Source organism: Chamaea fasciata, unplaced genomic scaffold (assembly GCF_029207755.1).
Source record: "Chamaea fasciata isolate MVZ Bird 193981 ecotype frontalis unplaced genomic scaffold, bChaFas1.0.hap1 SCAF_33, whole genome shotgun sequence".
In the NCBI taxonomy this organism is placed as follows: Eukaryota; Metazoa; Chordata; class Aves; order Passeriformes; family Sylviidae; genus Chamaea; species Chamaea fasciata.
In genome coordinates this window covers 2118230-2138150 of record NW_027094118.1, presented here as the reverse complement: position 1 = coordinate 2138150, position 19921 = coordinate 2118230, and the positions used below count along the sequence as shown (strand labels likewise).

The 19921-nt window shown below is 52.8% G+C and overlaps 2 protein-coding genes across 2 annotated transcripts in view; one reads left to right on the top strand and one right to left on the bottom strand.

Annotated features, from left to right (window-relative positions):
* Positions 1 to 19921, bottom strand: part of LOC136303411 (zinc finger protein 585A-like) — a gene marked incomplete at its 5' end in the record, with an annotated part of 71536 nt that overhangs the window by 18603 nt on the left and 33012 nt on the right. The gene's annotated exons all lie outside the window — the stretch shown is intronic.
* On the top strand, positions 67 to 2145 carry LOC136303436 (serine/threonine-protein kinase pim-1-like). Its single transcript, XM_066207105.1, has 5 exons — positions 67 to 630; positions 751 to 801; positions 981 to 1347; positions 1565 to 1741; positions 1988 to 2145. Exons 1-5 carry the CDS (start codon positions 67 to 69, stop codon positions 2143 to 2145), a joined length of 1317 nt encoding a protein of 438 aa, XP_066063202.1.

Sequence of the window (19921 nt, the reverse complement as noted above, 5' to 3'; positions counted from 1 at the left end):
CGACCTCCCCGGCCCCTCTCGGCGTCCCCGTCCCGGCCTCTCCCTCTCCCCCCCCAGGGCTGGGCCATGCCCCGGGCCCGCCCCCGGCCCCGGGCGTCCCGCCGCGGTCTGGGCTCCGCCCGGCTCTGGCGGTGCTGGCTGTGGCGGTGCTGGGCGGGCATCAGTGCCTGGGGCCAGGGCGGCATCGCTGCGCTTTGGCTGCGCCTGTCCCGAGCCCGGCCCCGGCCCCGGCCCCGGCCCCGACCTTGGCCCCGGCCCCGGCCCCGACCCCGGCCCCGGCCCCGGCCCCGGCCCCGGCCCCGGCTCCTCCCGGGCCCCGCTAAGGACACACGCGGCGCGGCCGCTCCCGCCGCCTCCGCCGCGGCTTCCCCGGCCCGAGCTCCGCCGCTCGGCAGCGCAGCCGCCGGCCTCGAGCCGCCGGGGCCCGGGGCGGGTGGGGATGCCCGGCCCGGGGCGCTCGGGGGGCGCTCGAGGGCCGTGTCTGGCCCCGGGCCGAGCGCTGAGGGCCGCGTGTCGCCCGCAGGGGAGGCGCGGGAGGCCCTGCAGGACCGGTACCGGCTGGGTTCGCTGCTGGGGCGCGGAGGCTTCGGCAGCGTCTACTCGGGGACACGGCTCTCGGACGGCGCCCCGGTGAGCGGCGGGGCTGGCGGCGGGCGGAGGAGGAGGAGGAGGGCGGAGGAGGAGGAGGAGAAGATCGGGGCGCGGCGGGGCAGGCGGCGAGCTGAGCCCGCTGCTGGCCTTTGCTCGCAGGTGGCCATCAAATGCGTGCCCCGGGCCCGCGTCCAGCACTGGGGCGAGCTGGTGAGTGAGCGGGGCCGGCGGGAGAAGCTGGGGCCCGGCAGGGGAAGAGCCGGCGGGAGCCCTGCAGGGAGAGCGGGCGTGGGCTGAGCGGGGGGCCCAGAGCATCCGGGGCTGGGTGAGGGGTTCCCGAGCCCTGGCACAGCCTCAGCCCCACTGACGGCATCGTGGTCCTTCGGCAGCCCAACGGCGCCCGTGCGCCCCTGGAAATCGTGCTGCTGGACAGGCTGTCCTCTGGATGTGGTGGCATCATTCAGCTGCTGGAGTGGCTTGAGCTCCCCAACAGCTTCCTGTTGGTGCTGGAGCGTCCGGAGCGGTGCCAGGACCTCTCGGGTTTCCTGGCGGAGCGGAGGTTCCTGCCGGAGGAGGAGGCGCGGGGGCTGTTCCGCCAGGTGCTGGAGGCCGTGCGGCACTGCACCAGCTGCGGGGTCCTGCACCATGACATCAAGCCCGAGAACATCCTGCTCGACCTGGCCACCGGGCAGCTCAAACTGATCGACTTTGGCTGTGGCGCCTTCCTCCAAGACACAGCCTACAGGCAATTTGCAGGTGAGCCCTCTCAGGGGATGTTCCTGGGCATCTCACGGCCCAGCCTGGCTGTAGCACCGCGGCTTCCCCCTCTCGCTGCTAGGAGCAGCGTTATTTCTTGAGCCAAGTTGCTTTTGGGTGGAGGCGGGAGGGGGCCAGCCCCCACACGCCCAGGGATGCCGGGGCGAGGCTTTAGGAGTTGCAGCATCCCCTGATGAACTCCGTCTGTGTTCCATAGGAACCCTGCCCTACAGCCCACCAGAGTGGATCCACCACCAACGCTACCACGGCGAGGCAGCGACGATCTGGTCCCTGGGCCTCCTGCTGTACCACCTGGTCATGGGGAAGCACCCGTTCAGGAGGGGCCAGCAGTTCATCTGGGGGCGCATCTTGTTCCCACGATGGCTCTCTCAAGGTGGGTCCTCATCTCTGGGCACAGGGGAATCCCGGTGCTGGGAGACAGCAGCAGGCTGATGAGCACCCTGCTCTGGCAGCTGCTGAGGAGGTGGCACATGTCCTGCTCTCCTCCAAACAGAGAATCCATGGGGAAGTTTAGGCACAGCTCTGGGCACACCCAGCATGGCCTGGGCACGGGAATGGAGGGGCAAAGCAGACGGGATCCTTCTCCAACTGACTGCTGGTTTCTGGTTTCTCTCTTCAGAGTGCCAAAATGTTATCAGGAGGTGTTTGTCCATGCAACCCTTGGACAGGCCATCCTTAGAAGACCTCTTCAGTGATCCTTGGCTGCAGGGTGTTCATCTGCCCCAGAAGATGGGAGAGGTCCATGTGCACAGTTTGATCCAAAGACCTGACAGGTAACAGCTCCACACATCTCATGGCAATCAGTGCTAAAGAAAACCAGAGTGTTTTTGTCCTGCCTGTAGCTCTGAGCAGGGATGACCAGATGGGAACATCTGTGCTGGGGCGGAGCTGGAGACCTGGTGTAGCAAGCACTGGTGGCCACCATCCACCCTAGTTATGCTTGTCCTGGTTCGTTGGTGCCTGGGGCCCTGGGCAGAGCACTGACAGCCTGGTCTGGCCCCCAGGGAAGGAGGAGCCCCTGGAGAAGCTGTATCAGGTGGGGCTGCTGCTGGAGACACCAAGGACAACCCCAAGGATGCCAAGCTCTTCCTCGACCTGGCCACCGGCAGCTGAAGATGATCGACTTGGATTCTGGCACCTTCTTCAGACACGCTCCCTGGGGCCCAGTTTGCAGGTGAGTCCACAGCTGGGGGGATGCTCCCAGATGTGGGCATGGCACGGCCTGGCCGGGCACCAAAGGTTCCTCCCTTTGCTGGGGCAGACGCCACAGATTCTTCACTCGGCCGTCAAGCTGCCTTTTGGCTCTGCGCAGCTGCTGAGGGCTGGGTGTGCCGTGGCCGGCTGCAGGCTGGGCACGTGTCCTGCCCTCCTGCTCTGCCCCCAAAGGCAGCAGTGATGGGCAGCTTTGGGCCCAGCTCTGAGCACGGCCAGCGTGGCCTGGGCACTGCGGGCGGCCGGGACGAGGGGACAGGAGCCTTCGGCTGACGGGCACTTTCTGGTTTCTCTCCTTCCAGCCGGGCTCTGCGGGTGCTGAGGCTGCTCTGGGCTCTGCCAGGGCTCTGCTGGGCTCAGCCCCAGGCACGGCTGGGCCGGCTCTGCCCTCACATTGCTCTGACAGCTTTGCATCAGACGAGCCCATTCTGAGCCCACCGAGTGAGCTTTGTGCTTTTGCAGGTGAGTGAGACTCTCCTGCAGGCCAGGAGATTGCAGTGAGGGATCCACATCCAATTGGCAAGAACCCAAGCACTCCACAGTTCCAGCTGAACGCCTGGATCTCCACAGGATGTTTTGTCTGTCCCGCTCTTCATTCCTTTTTTGGCTGGAATCGTGCAACTGCCCTTTCTTCCTCCTCCAGAAGTGCCACAAGTGAGCAAAACCTGGCGAGTGGACGGCGTTCCTAAGGCAGTGCAGTCTGGAGCGGATGGATGAAGAATTGCCCTTCTGCACTTCCCAAGCAGAGCAAAAAGCTGTAAGTGGGACTTTGCGTCTTTGAGAAACCCCTGACAATTTCAAAGGGAATGTGCAGCTCATTCACAGGGTGAGAAGGAAGGTCGTCTTGTAAAGGATTTGGGGTTTGGCAAAGTTTAGATTCCCAGTCCTGCTTGGAGCTGGCGGGGCACAAAGCAATTTCCTATTGCTTCAATCACAATTTAAGATAATACTGGAAACAAACCACAAAATCTTTTTTAAAAGGCTGCTGAGGTCAGCAGGATGGATCCATGCCATCAGCACATTTATGGAGTAAATAACGGAGATCTCATTTGAAAAAGTTCAGTTATCTCTTTATCCAAAGCTATAAAGTATTTTTACTACGCTGCACTTGGGTTTTGTTTTTATCTTCCACTTTTTCTCTGTGTTGTTTTTAATTTTCTTTTTTTTTCTTTCCTTAATAGAAAACTTGTCCTAGGGAAGGAATGTCCTTTGCTGCTGGTTCCCGTGTGGAGCAGCTCCCCAGGCAGAGCCCGGCAGCTCCTGGCCCTGCAGGGCTGAGGCTTTTCCCCGTTGCTGGGCACAGACTGATGGAGCAGCACTGCTGAACACGGGGACACGCAGAGGGAGCAGGAGCAGCTGCCTGTGTCCACCTGCAGCTCCAAGGCCCAAACTCTGAGCAGACAGGGCTGGAAGAGACTGGCAGGCTCCCTGTTTGCTGTGCTGCCCCACTTGTGCCCGGCCCAGCTCTGCGGGAGGCAGAGGGAGAACAAGGGGCAGCTCCGGCCAGCCCCCAGCACAGGAACACCTCCGGCCCCGGGCCTCGGGGCACTGTCAGCACCCGCTGCTCCGGCCACGGCTTCTGCTGGCCCTGACGGCGACAACCAAACTGTGCCTGATCCCCAGGGAGCAGCAGCAGGGCCTGGATCCGATCCCTCAGTCTGGGGCAGGGCTGGACAAACGACCCCCACAGCAGCAGCAGCAGCAGCAGCAGCACATGGAGCTGACTTTGAGCACAGCCCCCGCCACTGTTCCCTCCCGTGGGCACTGGTGTCACAGCAGCCTGAGGCACCCGGGAGCCCTCAGGGCCCGCAGGGACTTGAGATGGCAGCCCTGGGCTCCTGGGGGTTGTGCAAGGAACAGAGGTGAGGACTCCCTCTCCACGTGGAGCTTCCCGATGGAAAAGGCTGCTGTGAGCAGGCAGCTGCAAGGGCAGAGGAAGGAGGGTCTCGACCCCTGGATCTGTGCCACTTCCACAGTCCTGGGCAGCAGCCACCGAGCCCCGGGGGAACAGAGGGCACAGCAAGAGGGACAAAAGCAGGCAAGGTCAGAGACTGGAGAGAGCCAGACCTGGGAGCAGGAGCAGCTGCTTCATCGCACTCTTGGAGAAAGCTCTCGGCTGTTTCTAAGCGCTGAAAGGCGTGAAGGGCAGAGAGGAGGGGACACCAAACAATGCTCCTGTTTGCACACCCTCCCCTCTCAGTGTCCCAGAAGGAACTGGATGAACTGTATTCTTCTCTCTGAGTCGTCTCGTTCAGCGTGAGCAGCTTAGCATCGGGAGCTGAAGGAGCTGAAGCCTTAGGCCACAAGAGCTGACCAAGAGGGAACTTTTTGACCAAAGTAATGCTGCTAACATGGACCTGACTGAATCCAGCAGATAAAATCATGGGAATACAGAATCCTTTCTGTTGGGAAAGACCTGGGAGCTCATCAAGTCCCAGTGTTAAGCCAGCAGTGTCAAGCCCAGCACTAAAGCCTGAAGTGCCAAGGCCTGGACAAGAGGCCTGACTGAGGCCTGAACAAGCGGCCCTGAGCCAAAGGTGACCTCTCGATGAACCTTCCAGCCAAAGGTTATCTTTGTATCTGCTCGTTAACAAAATAGGCACCGTCATTAGCGTTGTAATAGATGCATCCTCTCCTTAGTGAAACATGTATTGACCTTTCTGTATTTAGAAGCCAGACAAGGCCATGAAGTCTGACATCTGGCCTTGTTCGGGGCTGTAGGGTCAAAGGCAACTCCCCTGGTTCCTCCTTGGGCCCTGGCCAGGCTTTGGGAGAAACCCAAGAGGAGGATGCAACCAGATGTTCCTGCACTAGGAGTGCTGCTGGCAGTTTGTTTATTCAGCACTATCAAAGCTGGGCCCTCTCCCAGCCAGGCTGGAGCCTCAGCTGTGGCTGGAGGCAGCTGCAGGAATTCCCAGTGTCCGGGAGAGGCTCTGCAGTCCTTGGCTGTGACAGCTTCCCCAGCTGCTGTGTGGGTGTGGGTGATGGGAAAGGCTGAGGGTAACTGGTGATGGATCTTTCTCAATCACTGCGGGCAATCCGTGGTAGTGACGGCTGGCTGCATTGCTGAGCTGCTCCTTCTGTGCTCCTTTGCTGCTTTGAACTGTAGTAAATTTCACTGATTCCTTCAGGTGGTGTCTGTGTCCTTGGTGCTGAGCCTGCCCACTGCGAAAACAAAATTGGCATAGCTTGGCCGGATCAGCACAAAATGACACTTTTTAAATCTAAAGGTGAGGAATCAGTCCTATCCGAAATTCCCGGATGGGAAGCCCTTCCCTAGAGTTCTCTGGCTCTGGAGTGGGCTGAGGTGGGAACAGATTTTTGACAGGGGCCACTGTATTAGAGGGTGTAAAGTACCCCACACTGGCTCTGAAATGGCTCACTACTCAGCCTGAGTGGGTACCACAGTGGTCTCTTGAAAAGGAGAGACTTAGATGCCCTAAAAACCCTGGTACAGGAACAACTGGCTCAAGGACACATAGAGCCATCTATGAGCCCTTGGAACACCCCAGTATTTGTTATAAAAAAGAAATCTGCTAAGTGGAGGTTACTCCATGTCCTGAGAAAAACCAATTCCACGATGGAGAGAATGGGCACATTGCAGCCTGGTGTGCCATCGATGTCCCACAATGCTGCCTGCCTCCTGGGACATCCTGATTGTGGACCTAAAGGGCTGTTTTTTCACTCTTCCATTACCCCCAGATGATACCCCAAAGTTTGCCTTGACCGTGCCTTCTATTAATAACGCTGCACCAGTGCAACGTTACCAATGGAAAGAACTTTCCCAAGGCGTGGGAAACAGCCCCACGATGTGTCAGTGGGGTGTCGCTCAGGTACTCTGATCAGTGAGAGAACAGTTTCCAGGGGCATACTGTTACCATGGCCTGGATGACATTTTGATTGCAACCCAAACCAGAAAAGAACTCTCACTGATTCAGCCAAGCCTGTTGCAAGCGTTCAAACCACTTGGGCTGCAAGTAGCACCAGAGAAAGTGCAGCAGCAACCACCCTGGAAATATTTGGGACTCAAAATAATGAACCAGACCATACAGCCACAAACAATTCCGTTTCCAACCAAAATTCTGACTCTAAACGATGCACAAAAACTCTTGGGTACCATCAACTGGGTCACACCTTACCTAGGACTGACTGACTCTCAACTAGCACCTTTATTTGACCTCCTAAAGGGTGACTCTGAATTAACTTCCCCCAGAAAATTAATCCTAGAGGCAAAAGCTGCTGTTGAAACAGCAGAGCAAGCTATCACCAACAGACAAGTCCACCGGATATGCCCAGAGGTGTGGATCACTGTGTTTATTCTCATTGTTAGTTTTCATCCTACTGGTGTTATTGGGCAGTGGAATCCACGCTGGCCTGATCCTTTGCACATTCCAGAATGAATGCTTCCACCTCATCAAGCAAAAAAGACGGCACCCACCGTCTTTGAACTAACTGCACAGTTAATTATCAAATGTTGTCGCAGGTGTTTACAGTTGAATGCTACGGATGCTTCAAAAGTTGTCTTGTCTCCGTGACACAAGAGCAATTCTAATGGTGTTTTGCTAACAGTACAGCCTTGCAAAGTGCTTTGCAAGGACACTGGAACGCTTTGGGCACCTGCCCGACGTGTCTGTCCTACCTTACGTCCTGTCCAAGACCACCAGCAGCATTCTCCTGGTGGCCCCTCCACAGACGGTGTGGAGCCGTGTGTGGAACAGTGCTGGAAACAGCTTCTTCACCGACCTCGTGGAGAGCTGGGACTCTTAGAGTGACGGTGCATTTAAGGATTCTGTTTGTTTACAAACTGGTTTTCTGTTTACAGAGTGGTTTTTTCTATTTACAAATTGTTTTTCTGTTAATTGTTAATCTTGTTAATTCTGTTAATTGGTTTTTCTCAGGGTTTTAAAAGTTGAACGTTTTCTTGTTTTAGTGTTAAGTTGTAGTTTGGAACCATAAGCAGTTAACATGTAACATGCCAGCCCGGAAGATTGTGATCTCGCCTGACAGCTCCTGGGAGTGAGTGCTGCAGCTCCAGTGGTACATGGGACACATCACTGGCTGAGCAGAATTAAGTTTGTCAAAACCTCCTTCAAATTAAACCCATGCTGTCTTGTGTTACCCTGTCTGCAAAAGGGCCCTTGCAAATGGGATAACGGAAAACAATCTGCATTTTAATAAAAGCAAAGGCAGGAGATGTAGCAGGGTCCAGCTGGTTCACAGCTGGGCATAATGAGTCTGATCATAACAGACCCAACTGGGCTGACCTGGCTTGTTCTAGAAGTCCCCGGGGGAACAAAGAGCTCAGCCAAGCCCAGCCAAGCCCTGGCTGCAGACACACCCCTGGCCAGAGATGTGGGCAGTGCAGAGATTCCCAACCAGTTGGCTTTCCAAGCCCGGGAAATTCAAACTCACCATAAAAGGGAGCTTGGAACAATAAATTGTGGCTGTTGGTCAGAACTCAAGAAGATACTGTGTGGTGTGTCTGTCTCCAACCCACCAGCCTCGTGTTCCACTATGTCTAAATCTGTGTTTCTATCTATATCTCTGTCTTTATATGTGAAACAGTAATGATAATGTGCAGTAATGCTGACAATACTGATTTGCCACCTTTGGCTGCTCAGGGATGTGACACTAAATACCCTACAGAAAAGCATTGGCCACGACTCAAATGTCAGTGCTAAACTTTGTGAGACTGCTTGCAAGGAATAAAGGAGGAAGGGATGAAATTGGCGATTTTTATGGGGTTTGCTGATACTGTGGTGTGGAATGCTTTGTCTGTTACTGTGAAAATACAGTGATTTGGACTGCTGGTGTTTTCATGTACCAGACTATTCACAAGCTGCAGGATCATCAAACAGACAAAGGGGCAGTTGAAGGAGCAGGTGAAAAAATGGGGAGATGGGAACCTGTCCTGATGGAGAATCCATCCCACAGATGTTCTCCATACCCTTAACAATGGACCCAGTGGGGAAATGGAAACCCCTGGATGTGCACAGCTGCGCCCAGTTTGCGAATACAACCGTGCACAGTGAGACTTTGACTTCTGGGGAAATTGTTCTGGGTGTGATGGCCCCTGACAGGGCCACCCCAGAGGCTGCAGGGCTGGACCTTCATGCATTAGAATTAATTAGGACAAATCAGAAGCAAATGAGAGTTATCAATACCGGAATAGGAACTCAGATTTCTCCGGGACACTGGAGGTTTGAGAACTGCTCACTGGAGCTTGGCCTTGAAAAGCGTTGATGTCATGGGAGAAGGAATTGATGCAGATTGTCAAGGAGAAATCAAAGTCATCCTTTGAAACAATAGTGAACAGAGTGGATTATTTAAGCCTATGGCGTGGCTGCAATTACTGATATTGCAGTTTGAAAAACAGTTGTGCAGAGAGGAGATCCACAGTGTCACTGCGGTCCCCTGGCTCCACAAGGCCCTGCAGGCTCCCAGGGCACCTTTGGTTCTATGGGGCCCGCAGGGTTTAGCTGGCGGGCAGGGTCAGCACCAAAGAGACACGCACCAACTTAAGGAAGCCCAAGCCCACCGCGGGGGGACCCGCCTCCCGCCGGGGCTCTGCCGGCACCGCCACCGGGACCCCCAAAAACACCTCCCGGGGACCCCCCATGTCCCCTTGAGGGGCATCTGCGCCTCAGCTCTGGAGCCCTGCGAGATCCAAACATCAAGCTGCCCGGCCCCGACAGAAAAAAGCCCCGGGAGCCATAAATATATTTTCTGTGAGCTCCAAACATCCCTCCCCGCTTCAAAAAAACCGCCCAGGATATTTGGGGCGCGCTCCCCCTCTCCGGTCACCCGCAGGATACGGGGGCGATGGTCCCGGGGCGAAGGAGCTGCAGATCCAGAGAGCAGTGAAGTCACGCAGTGCCTCCTCTGCCGGCTCCAGCTCCTCCATCCCTCCTCTTCCTCCTCCTCTGTCCCTCCTCCTCCTCCTCCTCCTCCTCCTCCTCCGTCCGTGCGGCCGCGGGCCGGGAGCTCTCGGGTGAGCGGGGCCGGGCCGGGACACGATGGGAAAGGGGTGGGTCACCCCCAAACCGAGCTGGGGGCAGCGGAGGTTTGGGGGAACAATGGGAAAGGGGTGAGAGGGGGGGATAGGGGGAGGTGGGACAGCGGGAAGGGAGTTCCCAGTAGGGGTCCCCCAGTAAACCCCAGGACTCCCAAGCCCTGTCCCAGCGCCCACAGTTCCCTCCACAGCCCCGGCTGAGTGGGGGGCTCAGCCCAGGACCCGTCATTGTCTGGGGCTCCCTCGAGTGCAGCAAATGGGAGAGTGCCCCCCAGGGTGGAGTTTTGGGGGTCTCCCCACCATCACGGCTTTAAGAACCCCCGACAGTCAGGCGCCGCTTTAACTCCCCTTGGCAGGGCGACACCACTCCCGTTGATTCCGGTAGTGGAGCCCCCATGGGGGGGTTGGGGGTCCCGGGAGGGTCTGGGGGTCCCGGGGGGGTGTGGGGCTACCTGGGTGATGCCGATGGTGGTGATGAGGACCCCGTGCCAAGTATAAACCTGCTCAAGGGGGCTTGGGGGCGTGTTGGGAGGTCCCATGGGAATTTTGATGTCCTGAGAGGGTTTAGGGGGTTCGTACGGGGCGTTTGCAATCTTGGGGAGTTTTTGGAGGGTCCCAGGGATGTTTTTGGGGTTCCAGGGGAGGTTGGGGTGTCACGGGGAGGTTGGAGGTTCCCAGGGAGGGGCTGGGGGGTACCTGGGCAGGGCAGGTGACAGAGCTGGGACCCCGTGCCGGGTCCGAACCTTCTCACTGGGCAGCGTCAGCGTGTTCAGGGAGATCCTGGGGGACCCCGAGGGTCACCCCAATTCCCAGGGGACCCAAAATACGAAGGGCTCCCCTGAACTCCCTCACCCCTGGATCTGCTGCAGGCAGGGGGACAGCAGCACTCGGTCCCTGCCCCCACTATCATGGGGGGGCTGTGGAAGAAACCAGGGGGGCACAGACAGGTCAGGGTGGAACCCCAGAGTCCTGGAGGAGGGGACATGGGGACAATCCCAGGAATCCCCGTGAGGGGCTTAGGGGGGACCCAGGAGGATTTGGGGGCGGACTGGTGGGGTCATGGGGGGATTTCCAGGAGTCTTGGGAGGGGGGGAAGAACAGGGTGAGCCCCCAGGATGGGTTTGGGCAGAACCGGATTGGAGCTTCCAGACGCTGAATCCGATGAGGAGAATGGCCACGATGGCAGCGATGACGGACACAGCGACCACCAGGGTGAGATTCCTGCTGGATTCCGGCTCTGGGAAGCACGGGATGGTGAGGAGGGGCAGGGGAACCTCCATCCCACTGCGCCACATTCCCAAACTCCCAGGTACCACATTCCACATTCCCCGCCTCAGCCCAGGAGAAGATGCCGGGCTCCGGCATTCCGGGATGCTCCACCCGGCACCGGTGCTGCTCCCGCTCCTCCGGCAGCGCCTCGATCCTGGCCCGGGGGGGGAAGGCGCCGTCACTGTTGGGAATGATCCCGGATTTCATCCCCCTTCATCCAGCTGATCCCCGTGGTGCTGGGGTAACATCTGTACGTGTGGCAGGACAACATCGGGAAACAAAGGTTTACTTAACCGAAACAAAGAAGTGGACAAAGGTGGAAGGGGGAGATAACGCCGGTAAAAGACAAAGCTTGAGGCAGCTGCGTGCTTTTCTTTCTCCGGCGTTCGGGGAGACGCGTGTCTGCCGCTCCTCGAGGATCTCAGCCGCCGCAGAGCACGCTGAGCAGAGAACGGCTGTTGCTGGCTGGAGGAGTTTCACTGTGGCCAAAGGGATCCAGTCCTGGGAGATCTACTATCACCAGTTCAGCCTGAATCCTGAGTTTTCCCGGCCACCTGCGGGAGCTGGTCCAGGCCCTGCCTCGCCTTCGGCTCCTTCGGCGCTGCTCCTCTTGCTGCAGCGTGACCCTGCACCCCCTGCGCTGCCGGGACATCCTGCCCCTGCCTGCCGGGACACCCTGCCATCCCAGCGACCAGCCCGGGACTTTTCCACTGTTTCAGCTTGGTGCTCTGAGGGTCCTGCGGGGACAGCGAAACCAAACTGCCCTGGGTTTTGTGAAACAAAGCCCTCGAGGTTCTTGGTACTGTTGTCGTTTGTCATTAATGCTGTAGTTGTTTGGTGGGGGGGAGTTTTTTGTGTTTGTTTGCTTTGTATTACATACTAGTAGAGAACTGCTATTCCTATTTCCCAAATCTTTGCCAAAGAGCCTCTGATTGTAATTTTACCTGGCAGATACCTGTCTTCCCAAACCAAGACAAGGAGGAAGGACAAATCTCACTCCCTGCGCTTCCAAGGAGTGTATATTGTGTGTTGTATACTCCCTTGGGGTGTTTGCCACCTTTCCTGAGGGTGAACTTGTAGGATTTGTTGCAAACTTATTCACAAGAAATGTTGTGTGTACCTATTAGAGTTTTAGAGTGAGTTAGGGATTTGGCAAAGGTGAATTGTTTAAGTTGAAAATAATTTTTGGGTGTAACAGATCAACCCCTGCATACTACAGATAAAAATACTTGCAAGAACCTTTCCCTTTTTCATTTATCATTATGCACACTGCTTCACTGGAAAAGGCCTCACAGGATGTGTTTGGAGAGGAGCCAGCTTTTCCATTAAACAACAAGGAATATTTGACTTTTGAAAGAAAGAGACAAAAAGATGCCATTTTTTTTAATGGCACGTTCTTAGTTATCAGATTAACAACATTTTTGGAGGGGTATTCAAGCAAGTATTAAGCGTAAAACATACAAATAAACGTACTCTTACTTTCAGCAATCCTTTAAGAACTGGAGACTTCTCTTAAAGCAGGATCCCTTTCCTTCTGGGTGGATCACCTTTAGGTATTCCTCCAAACAAGCTGCAGCTGTCCCATGTGACACTGGCAGGGGCAGCTCTGGGCCGTGGTGCTTCCCCAGGATTTTTTGGCGGCTGACTCTTGCTTAGGTAATTTAGTAATTGTGCTGCCACCTTCGGGATCCCCAAAAGGTCTGTCTCCCACATGCCTGCATGTTGCAAGACTCTATTTCATTTCCATATGTTCCTCTTTTCTGTGCACGATTGGTCTTTGGACAGATAAAGGAGGGGTTTTAGCACCTGTTAATGAATTAATTAAATGGTGGATGTACTGATGTAATCTCTACAAAATGATTCTGTTAGATACTTTGGAGACTTCTGTTTTGCTTGTGTGATCTTTACTATTTGAGGGAATCTTTCAAACTCCTGATGGGCCTTGAGTGATTTTTACTTCTTGGACAGACCGTGCTTCTCTTGTCTTTCTACTTGTTGTCCCCTTAATTTTAGCCCCTAGAGGGCTAAACTTTACAGTTTCATTAAATAAATCATAAATGCTTCAGTTTATAAATAATATAGATGTTCATTGTATATTTTTATATAATTTAATTTTGTCCCCTACAGGGCTAAAATTTGGAGGGTGAGTGCTGCTCTTCAGGAAAACCTGGTGATGGAACAAATGAGGCGCAGCTGGCATCAGTCAAGGTTTCAGTTAGACAGAGTGGAAACTCTGCAGTTGGAGCAAGTGCCTTCATCAGAGCAGCAAGTTCCAGAGCTCCTTCACTGTGGCACCTTCAGGCTTGGTGGTAGGAGAACCTGACACAGTGAGTGTAAAGCAACGACACCTGGGCTTGCAGAGTCTGTGGGTGAGTAAAATCTGGTCTAAGTTCTGTTGTTTTACAGAAGAAAAATGTTGTAGCTGATCTGTCAAACACAGTAGACTCCAAGTGAGGGCCTGGCAGTGACTCTGTAAGAAGAAATGGTTTCTAAAACAGGGTAAAAAAGTGGGAGCTGGCTGCTGAAGATTGATAGCAGAGATTGTTTTTGTCTTGGTTGTCGCACTAGTGATTCCACGTGGTATATTTTGATGCTTTTAGTTTAGATTGCTGTACAAGTATGAAGTTAAGGCATTAAAAAAAACCCTCAAATTTGTCTCTTCAACGGGCTCTAGTACAATTACGTGGTAGTAAATGCATCAACAAATATTGGTTTTAGTTATTTTTTGAAATAGCTCTTAAAAAGCATCCCAAATCTTGAGAATTCATTGGAGCCTTCCTTAATTGTTTGGCATTTCAGTGTGTGTAGGCAGTAGAGCATGTGAGCAGCTGTAACCACGTTCGTGCGGTCAGTTTTGCAAATACATGAAAAAACTTGCTCATGGGAGAGTCACAGCCCACTTGTGTTTACAACCTGAGACTGGTACAGTGAGTAAAAACAAGCTGGGATACTTGTAGGAACAGCAAAAACCCAGGAAACCTTGAGAAATCTTTGGAATCAAAATTCTTGTGTGTTTATGGCCAATGCAGTGCTAAGAGAGCCAGGACATGTGGCACGTTAATGTTTGGGTTTGGTTTTTTAGTGTCCACTTAAAATTAGTAACATGGCTCAGATTTTTCCATACAGATCTCTTAGGCACTGGAGGTAGTTAAGTGTGTCATACTAAACACTCTTGGAGTTGAAAATGTTGCTTTGTGTGAGTATTTATATTTTCTGAAACTCAGCTGTGCATGCTTTTTGTTGGCCGTTGAAATGCTGTAACCACAGCTGAATTGAAATTGGTCGGTTCAAAGGAGCTGATACAATTTTATCTGTTTGCTCATCTAACTTAGAGCAAGAAATAGGCACAGACTATGGACTGAGGGATGTTCACTGGTATGTTTGAAAATTTGTGTTTGATAATTGAAGTTAAACATCATGAGAAAACCTCATAAACAGGGGTGAAATTCAACATGTAAAGTGCTTGTTTTCCTTTGTGGCCTTGTGTGAACTGTCTTGCAGATCAAACTTCTAACTCCTTCTATGTGAGTTAGCATTAGCAATAAGTGGCAAAGTCCATCCTGTTGTTAAGAATTTGGATGCTGTGTAGGGTAAATCCACCTTTTCCCCCTATTGTTTGGCCTCTCTTCTTACCATTTCTGTAATCATCAATGATTGAGTAAATCCCCAAGAGCATTTTGTGGTAGTGATGCAACCACACTTGCCATTTTGTGAGTGTGTGATAAATACGTATTAAATGGTACCAAATGAGCTCAGCAGAGATAATAGGTTGTGTGCTTTTCTCTGGAGGCAAGAACACCAGGTGTGGCCTGGTGTTGGGATCGTGGATCACAGGAATCAGTCGATGACCTCAGTTTTAAAACACCAGTCTGGCTGCATTTGGTCTGCTCTGCTCTCATCTGGAATCTCTGCTGTATGTGCAACTACAAACCCTCGGTTTATAAATTTGCTTAAAACATTACAAATCTCATACTGATGTAAGACTGCTCCTGCGAGGAAAGGTTTATTAAAGAAACAAATCTTACGTGAGAAGAGTGCAGAGAAGAGATGCATTTTGCCATAGCTGTATGGCTGAACCTATGGGGGTGGACAGAAATTCTGAATCTTTTCTTCCGGCCCCTGTGTTGGAGGAAGGGTTAGGTTGGAATCCTGCAGTTTTCTAAAGTAGTGTCTTGGAAGAGAGAGGAATGAGTCCCAGGCTGAGCCTTCCTTTAGGAGAGGAACTGCAGGTATCCCGTCATGCCGCGCGCCGCTTTGCGCCTCGGTGTATCCCGTCATGCTCCGCGGCGCCGCTTTGCGCCTCGGTGTATCCCGTCATGCCCCGCGGCGCCGCTTTGCGCCTCGGTGTATCCCGTCATGCCCTGTGGCGCTTTGCGCCTCGGTGTATCCCATCATGCCCCGCGCCGCTTTGCGCCTCGGTGTATCCCGTCATGCCGCGCGCCGCTTTGCGCCTCGGTCTATCCCGTCATGCCCCGCGCCGCTTTGCGCCTCCGTGTATCCCATCATGCCCTGCGGAGCTTTGCGCCTCGGTGTATCCCGTCATGCCCTGCGGTGCTTTGCGCCTCGGTGTATCCCGTCATTCCCTGCGGTGCCACTCTGTGCCCCGGTGTATCCCGTCATGCCCCGCGCTGCCGCTTTGCTCCTCTGCGTACAAATGACGTCACCGGCGTTTATTTCGCCTCTCATTTGCATAAGTTTACATAAGGCTGGCGCCTCGGTGAGGTGGGCGGGGTCTGAGTCACGCCCAGGCCCCTCCCAGTACAAACCAGTAACTCCCAGTCCCTGTGGTCAGTGACGTCATTTGCGTTTATTTGTGCTCTCATTTACATAAGTTTGCATATCGGTGCGGTGGGCGGGGTCAGAGCCGTGTTGGCCCCTCCCACTCCCTCCCAGTAGAACCCAGTAACCCCCAGGCCCCGCCCAGTTTGCCCCGCCCTTGTTGTCGATCTATATAAGGGAAGGGGGCGTGGCCTGATGAGGGGCGTGATCGGTTCACATGTGGGGGAGGGGCAAAGGTTAAACCACGCCCAGAAACCCCGAAACCCACTCCCAGTCCATCCCAGTATAAACCAGTGACCCCCAAACCCACTCCCAGTCCATCCCAGTACAAACCAGTGACCCCCAAACCCACTCCCAGTCCATCCCAGTACAAACCAGTGACCCCCAAACCCACTCCCAGTCCATCCCAGTATAAACCAGTGACCGCAAACCCACTCCCAGTCCATCCCAGTACAAACCAGTGACCCCCAAACCCACTCCCAGTCCATCCCAGTAGAAACCAGTGACCCCAAACCCACTCCCAGTCCATCCCAGTACAAACCAGTGACCCCAAACCCACTCCCAGTCCATCCCAGTATAAACCAGTGACCCCAAACCCACTCCCAATCCATCCCAGTACAAACCAGTGACCCCAAACCCACTCCCAGTCCATCCCAGTATAAACCAGTGACCGCAAACCCACTCCCAGTCCATCCCAGTACAAACCAGTGACCCCCAAACTCACTCCCAGTCCATCCCAGTATAAACCAGTGCCCTCCAGTCCCCATTCCAGTGCCCTCACGTGTCCGTACTGGTTTGAACTGGGATCTCTCGATGCTCGGCAACCTCCAGGGAGCGGCTCAGGGCCAGGGCCCGGCGCTGGGGGATACTGGGAGTTACTGGTTTATACTGGTTTGTACTGGTTTGTACTGGGTTATACTGGTTTGTACTGGTTTGGGGGTTTTCCTTACTGGTTTGTACTGGGAGGGGCTTTAGGGGTCACTGGGATGAACTGGGATGAACTGGGAAGGGATTTGGGGTGACTGGTTTGTACTGGTTTATACTGGTTTATACTGGTTTGGGGTTTTTCTTTACTGGTTTGTACTGGTTTGTACTGGGAGGGGGTTTGGGGGGTTTTTTGGGATTTTTGGGGAGAATTTGGGGGATTTTGGGGATCTAAAAATTCCAATTTTTAGTGGGAATTTTGGGGTCATTTTCTGGGATTTTGGGGCTCTGAAATCCTGATTTTTAATGGGAATTTTTGGGGTGAATTTTTGGCGTTTTGGGTGGGAATTTTGGGGAGAATTTGAGGGATTTTGGGGCTTCAAAAAACCCCATTTTTCAGTCGGAATTTTGGGGTCATTTTTTTGGATTTTGGGGCTCTGAAATCCTGATTTTTAGTGGGAATTTTTGGGTCATTTTTAGGGCATTTTCGGTGAATTTTGGGGGATTTCGGAGCTCTAAAAGTTCCAATTTTTAGTGGGAATTTTGGGGTGAATTTTGGGGGATTTTGGGGCTTTAAAAATCTCAATTTTGGGAGGGAATTTTGGAGTAAATTTTTGGGATTTTGGGTGGAAATTTTGGGGTGAATTTTTGGGGATTTTGGGGCTCTGAAAATCCCAATTTTTAGTGGGAATTTTGGGGTTTTTTGAGGGATTTTAGGTGGGGATTTTGGGGTGAATTTTTGGGATTTTGGGTGGAAATTTTGGGGGTTTTGGAACTTCAAAAATTCCAATTTTGGGGTGAATTTTGGGGATTTTTGAGGCTCTAAAAATCCCAATTTTCAGCGGGAATTTTGGGGTAAAATTGAGGGATTTTCAGGCTTCAAAATTTTCAGTTTTCAGTGGAAATTTTCGGGTCATTTTTTGGGATTTTGGGTGGAAATTTTGGGGTGAATTTTTTGGATTTTTTGGGATCGAAAAATTTTAATTAAAATAGTCAAATAATTAATTATTTAATTATTTTAATTAAAATTAAATAAAATTAAATTTCAAAAAATTTTCAGCTCGCCGGTTTTTGTTGTTGTTGTTTTGCTGTCGCCGCGGGTTTTTTTTTTTTGTTTGTTTGTGGGAGTTTGAGGCGGTTTTTGGGAAAATTTTTCCCCTCAGGTTTTGCCGATTTGGGGATTTTTTTTCTTTTTAAAGCGATTTTTTTCCCCAAAAAATTTCGTTTTTCCCTCTAAAATCCCCATTTTCCCCCCTAAAATCTCCCTTTTTTCCCCAAAATCTCCATTTTCCCCCCAAATTTCCGTCTTATCCGGCAAAACCCCCCGCGCGCCGCCATCTTGTACGGCAACCCCGAGCGGCCAAACCACCCCAAACCCGACAAATTTTCCCATTTCCCAACCAAAATCTCCATTATTCTCTCTAAAATTTCTTTTTTTTCCCTTAAATCCCATTTTTTTCCCCAAATCTCCATTTTCTTCGTTTTTGTACGGCAAAAAAAACCCCGCGCGCCGCCATCTTGTACGGTAAGATCCTCAGGGCGCCGCCATTTTGCCGCCCGCTCCTCACCCCTCACACCGCGCCGCCATTTTGTACGGCATCCCCCAGCGGTCAAACCACCCCAAAACTCCCTAAATTTTGCCCTTTCCCCCCCAAATTTAGAGTCGGAGATTTCCATTTTTATCTCTAAAATCCACTTTTCCCCCCAAATCCCCCCTTTTCCACCCAAATCTCCATTTTCTCCATTTTGTACGGCACGATCCTCAAGACGCCGCCATTCTGTCGCCCTCACGTCTCCATCAAACAGCGCCGCCATTTCGTACGGCAACCCCCAGCGGCCAAACCGCCCCAAAACCTCCCGATTTTATCCGTTTTTTCTCCAAATTTAGAATCGGAAAATCCAATTTTTATCTCTAAAATCCCCTTTTCCCCCGAAATCCCCTTTTTCCCTCCCAAATCCCTGTTTTCTCTATTCTGTACGGCGAAATCTCCGAGCCGCCATTTTGTCGCCCACACACCGCGCCGCCATTTTGTATGGCAAGCCCCGGAGGCCAAACCGCCCCAAAACCTCCCGATTTTATCCGTTTTTTGCCCCAAAAAACGAGTCGGATATTTCCGTTTTTTAATTCTTTTGAATTTTTCAGGATCCCCCCTCAGCCCAACGTGTCTTTCCAGGGTCTTTTCGGGGTGTCTGAGGGCGCGGCCGGAGCGGCCCCGGGGGAGCTCAGCGGGTTTTGAGCGAAGGTTTGCCGGAGAGGGCCTGATTAACCAAACAAAAAAACCCCGAAATAAATAAAAATGTAAAAATATCATTCTGGGGAGGGATTCCCCCTCCCCCCAAATTTTTTGGGGTTTTTTTTGGGGGGGGTTTTTTTGGTCACCTTTGGCTGCCAGCTGCAGGTGGTTCCGGAGGCGCCAGCGGCGCTGATCGGCCTCGTGCGTGGCCTTGGCAAATGAGGAGAAGGGGGAAGGAGGCAGCTCTTAGGAACAGAATTATTCCTTTTATCCTCTCTATGCCTGTTTAAGTACTGCCTTCCCTTAGGGGGATAACTCAAGCAAACACCTGTTGGATGCCATTGTGTTTTCAGGGATGATTTAGGGATGGCTGCCCATTTCTAGTGATCCTGTTCAGAAGTGGTTTAAAATGTACAGTAGTGTAGGCAGAAAGTCAAGCTAGAGCTGCTGTGACAGTGCTTCCATCATCTGTCAGCATCCTGAGTGTTGTGAGCTAAACCTGAAATTTGATTTGAACTGCCTGATATCTGCCAAGGGGCAGGATATCATTGCTGGAGAGAAATCCTCTCATCTTCCGCGACTCCATCCCCAGTCAGATGGAAGAACAGGTTGGTATCCAGAGGTGAATGGCACTGGACCTTTACGGGGCACAGAAATCATCCATATCCCCGTGCTTTTAAGGAAAAGGATTCTGAGCAGAGGGCCCTTTGACTCTGCGGCAGAAACTGCTTGGAAAAAGTTGCTTTAATAATAAGATTCTGACTGAAGAGTTTTGCAGAGGATGGTTTGCTTATGGAAATGGTCAAGCGGTCGTTCTGGTATTTGGACACCAGGTTACAAAAAGAGGAAAACTACTGTATCGGTATACACGAAGTGAATGAAAAAGTAGATTAAAGGAAAAGTTCAGAAGCCAAAGCTGGAGAGAGGTTCAGAGTAACCCAAAATTGCCATCCAAGATCTTGGGGAGGAGGGTTGTAACCTTTCTGAGGTATTACTGTGCGTGTACTCCCTAACGAATACATTGGGTGTGTTAGACCAAAGCAGACAATTAATTTTTAACACAGAAGGACTTTGAGGACAACTCTGACACCCAGAGGAAAGAAAAGGCTTAATGGAAAGTTTC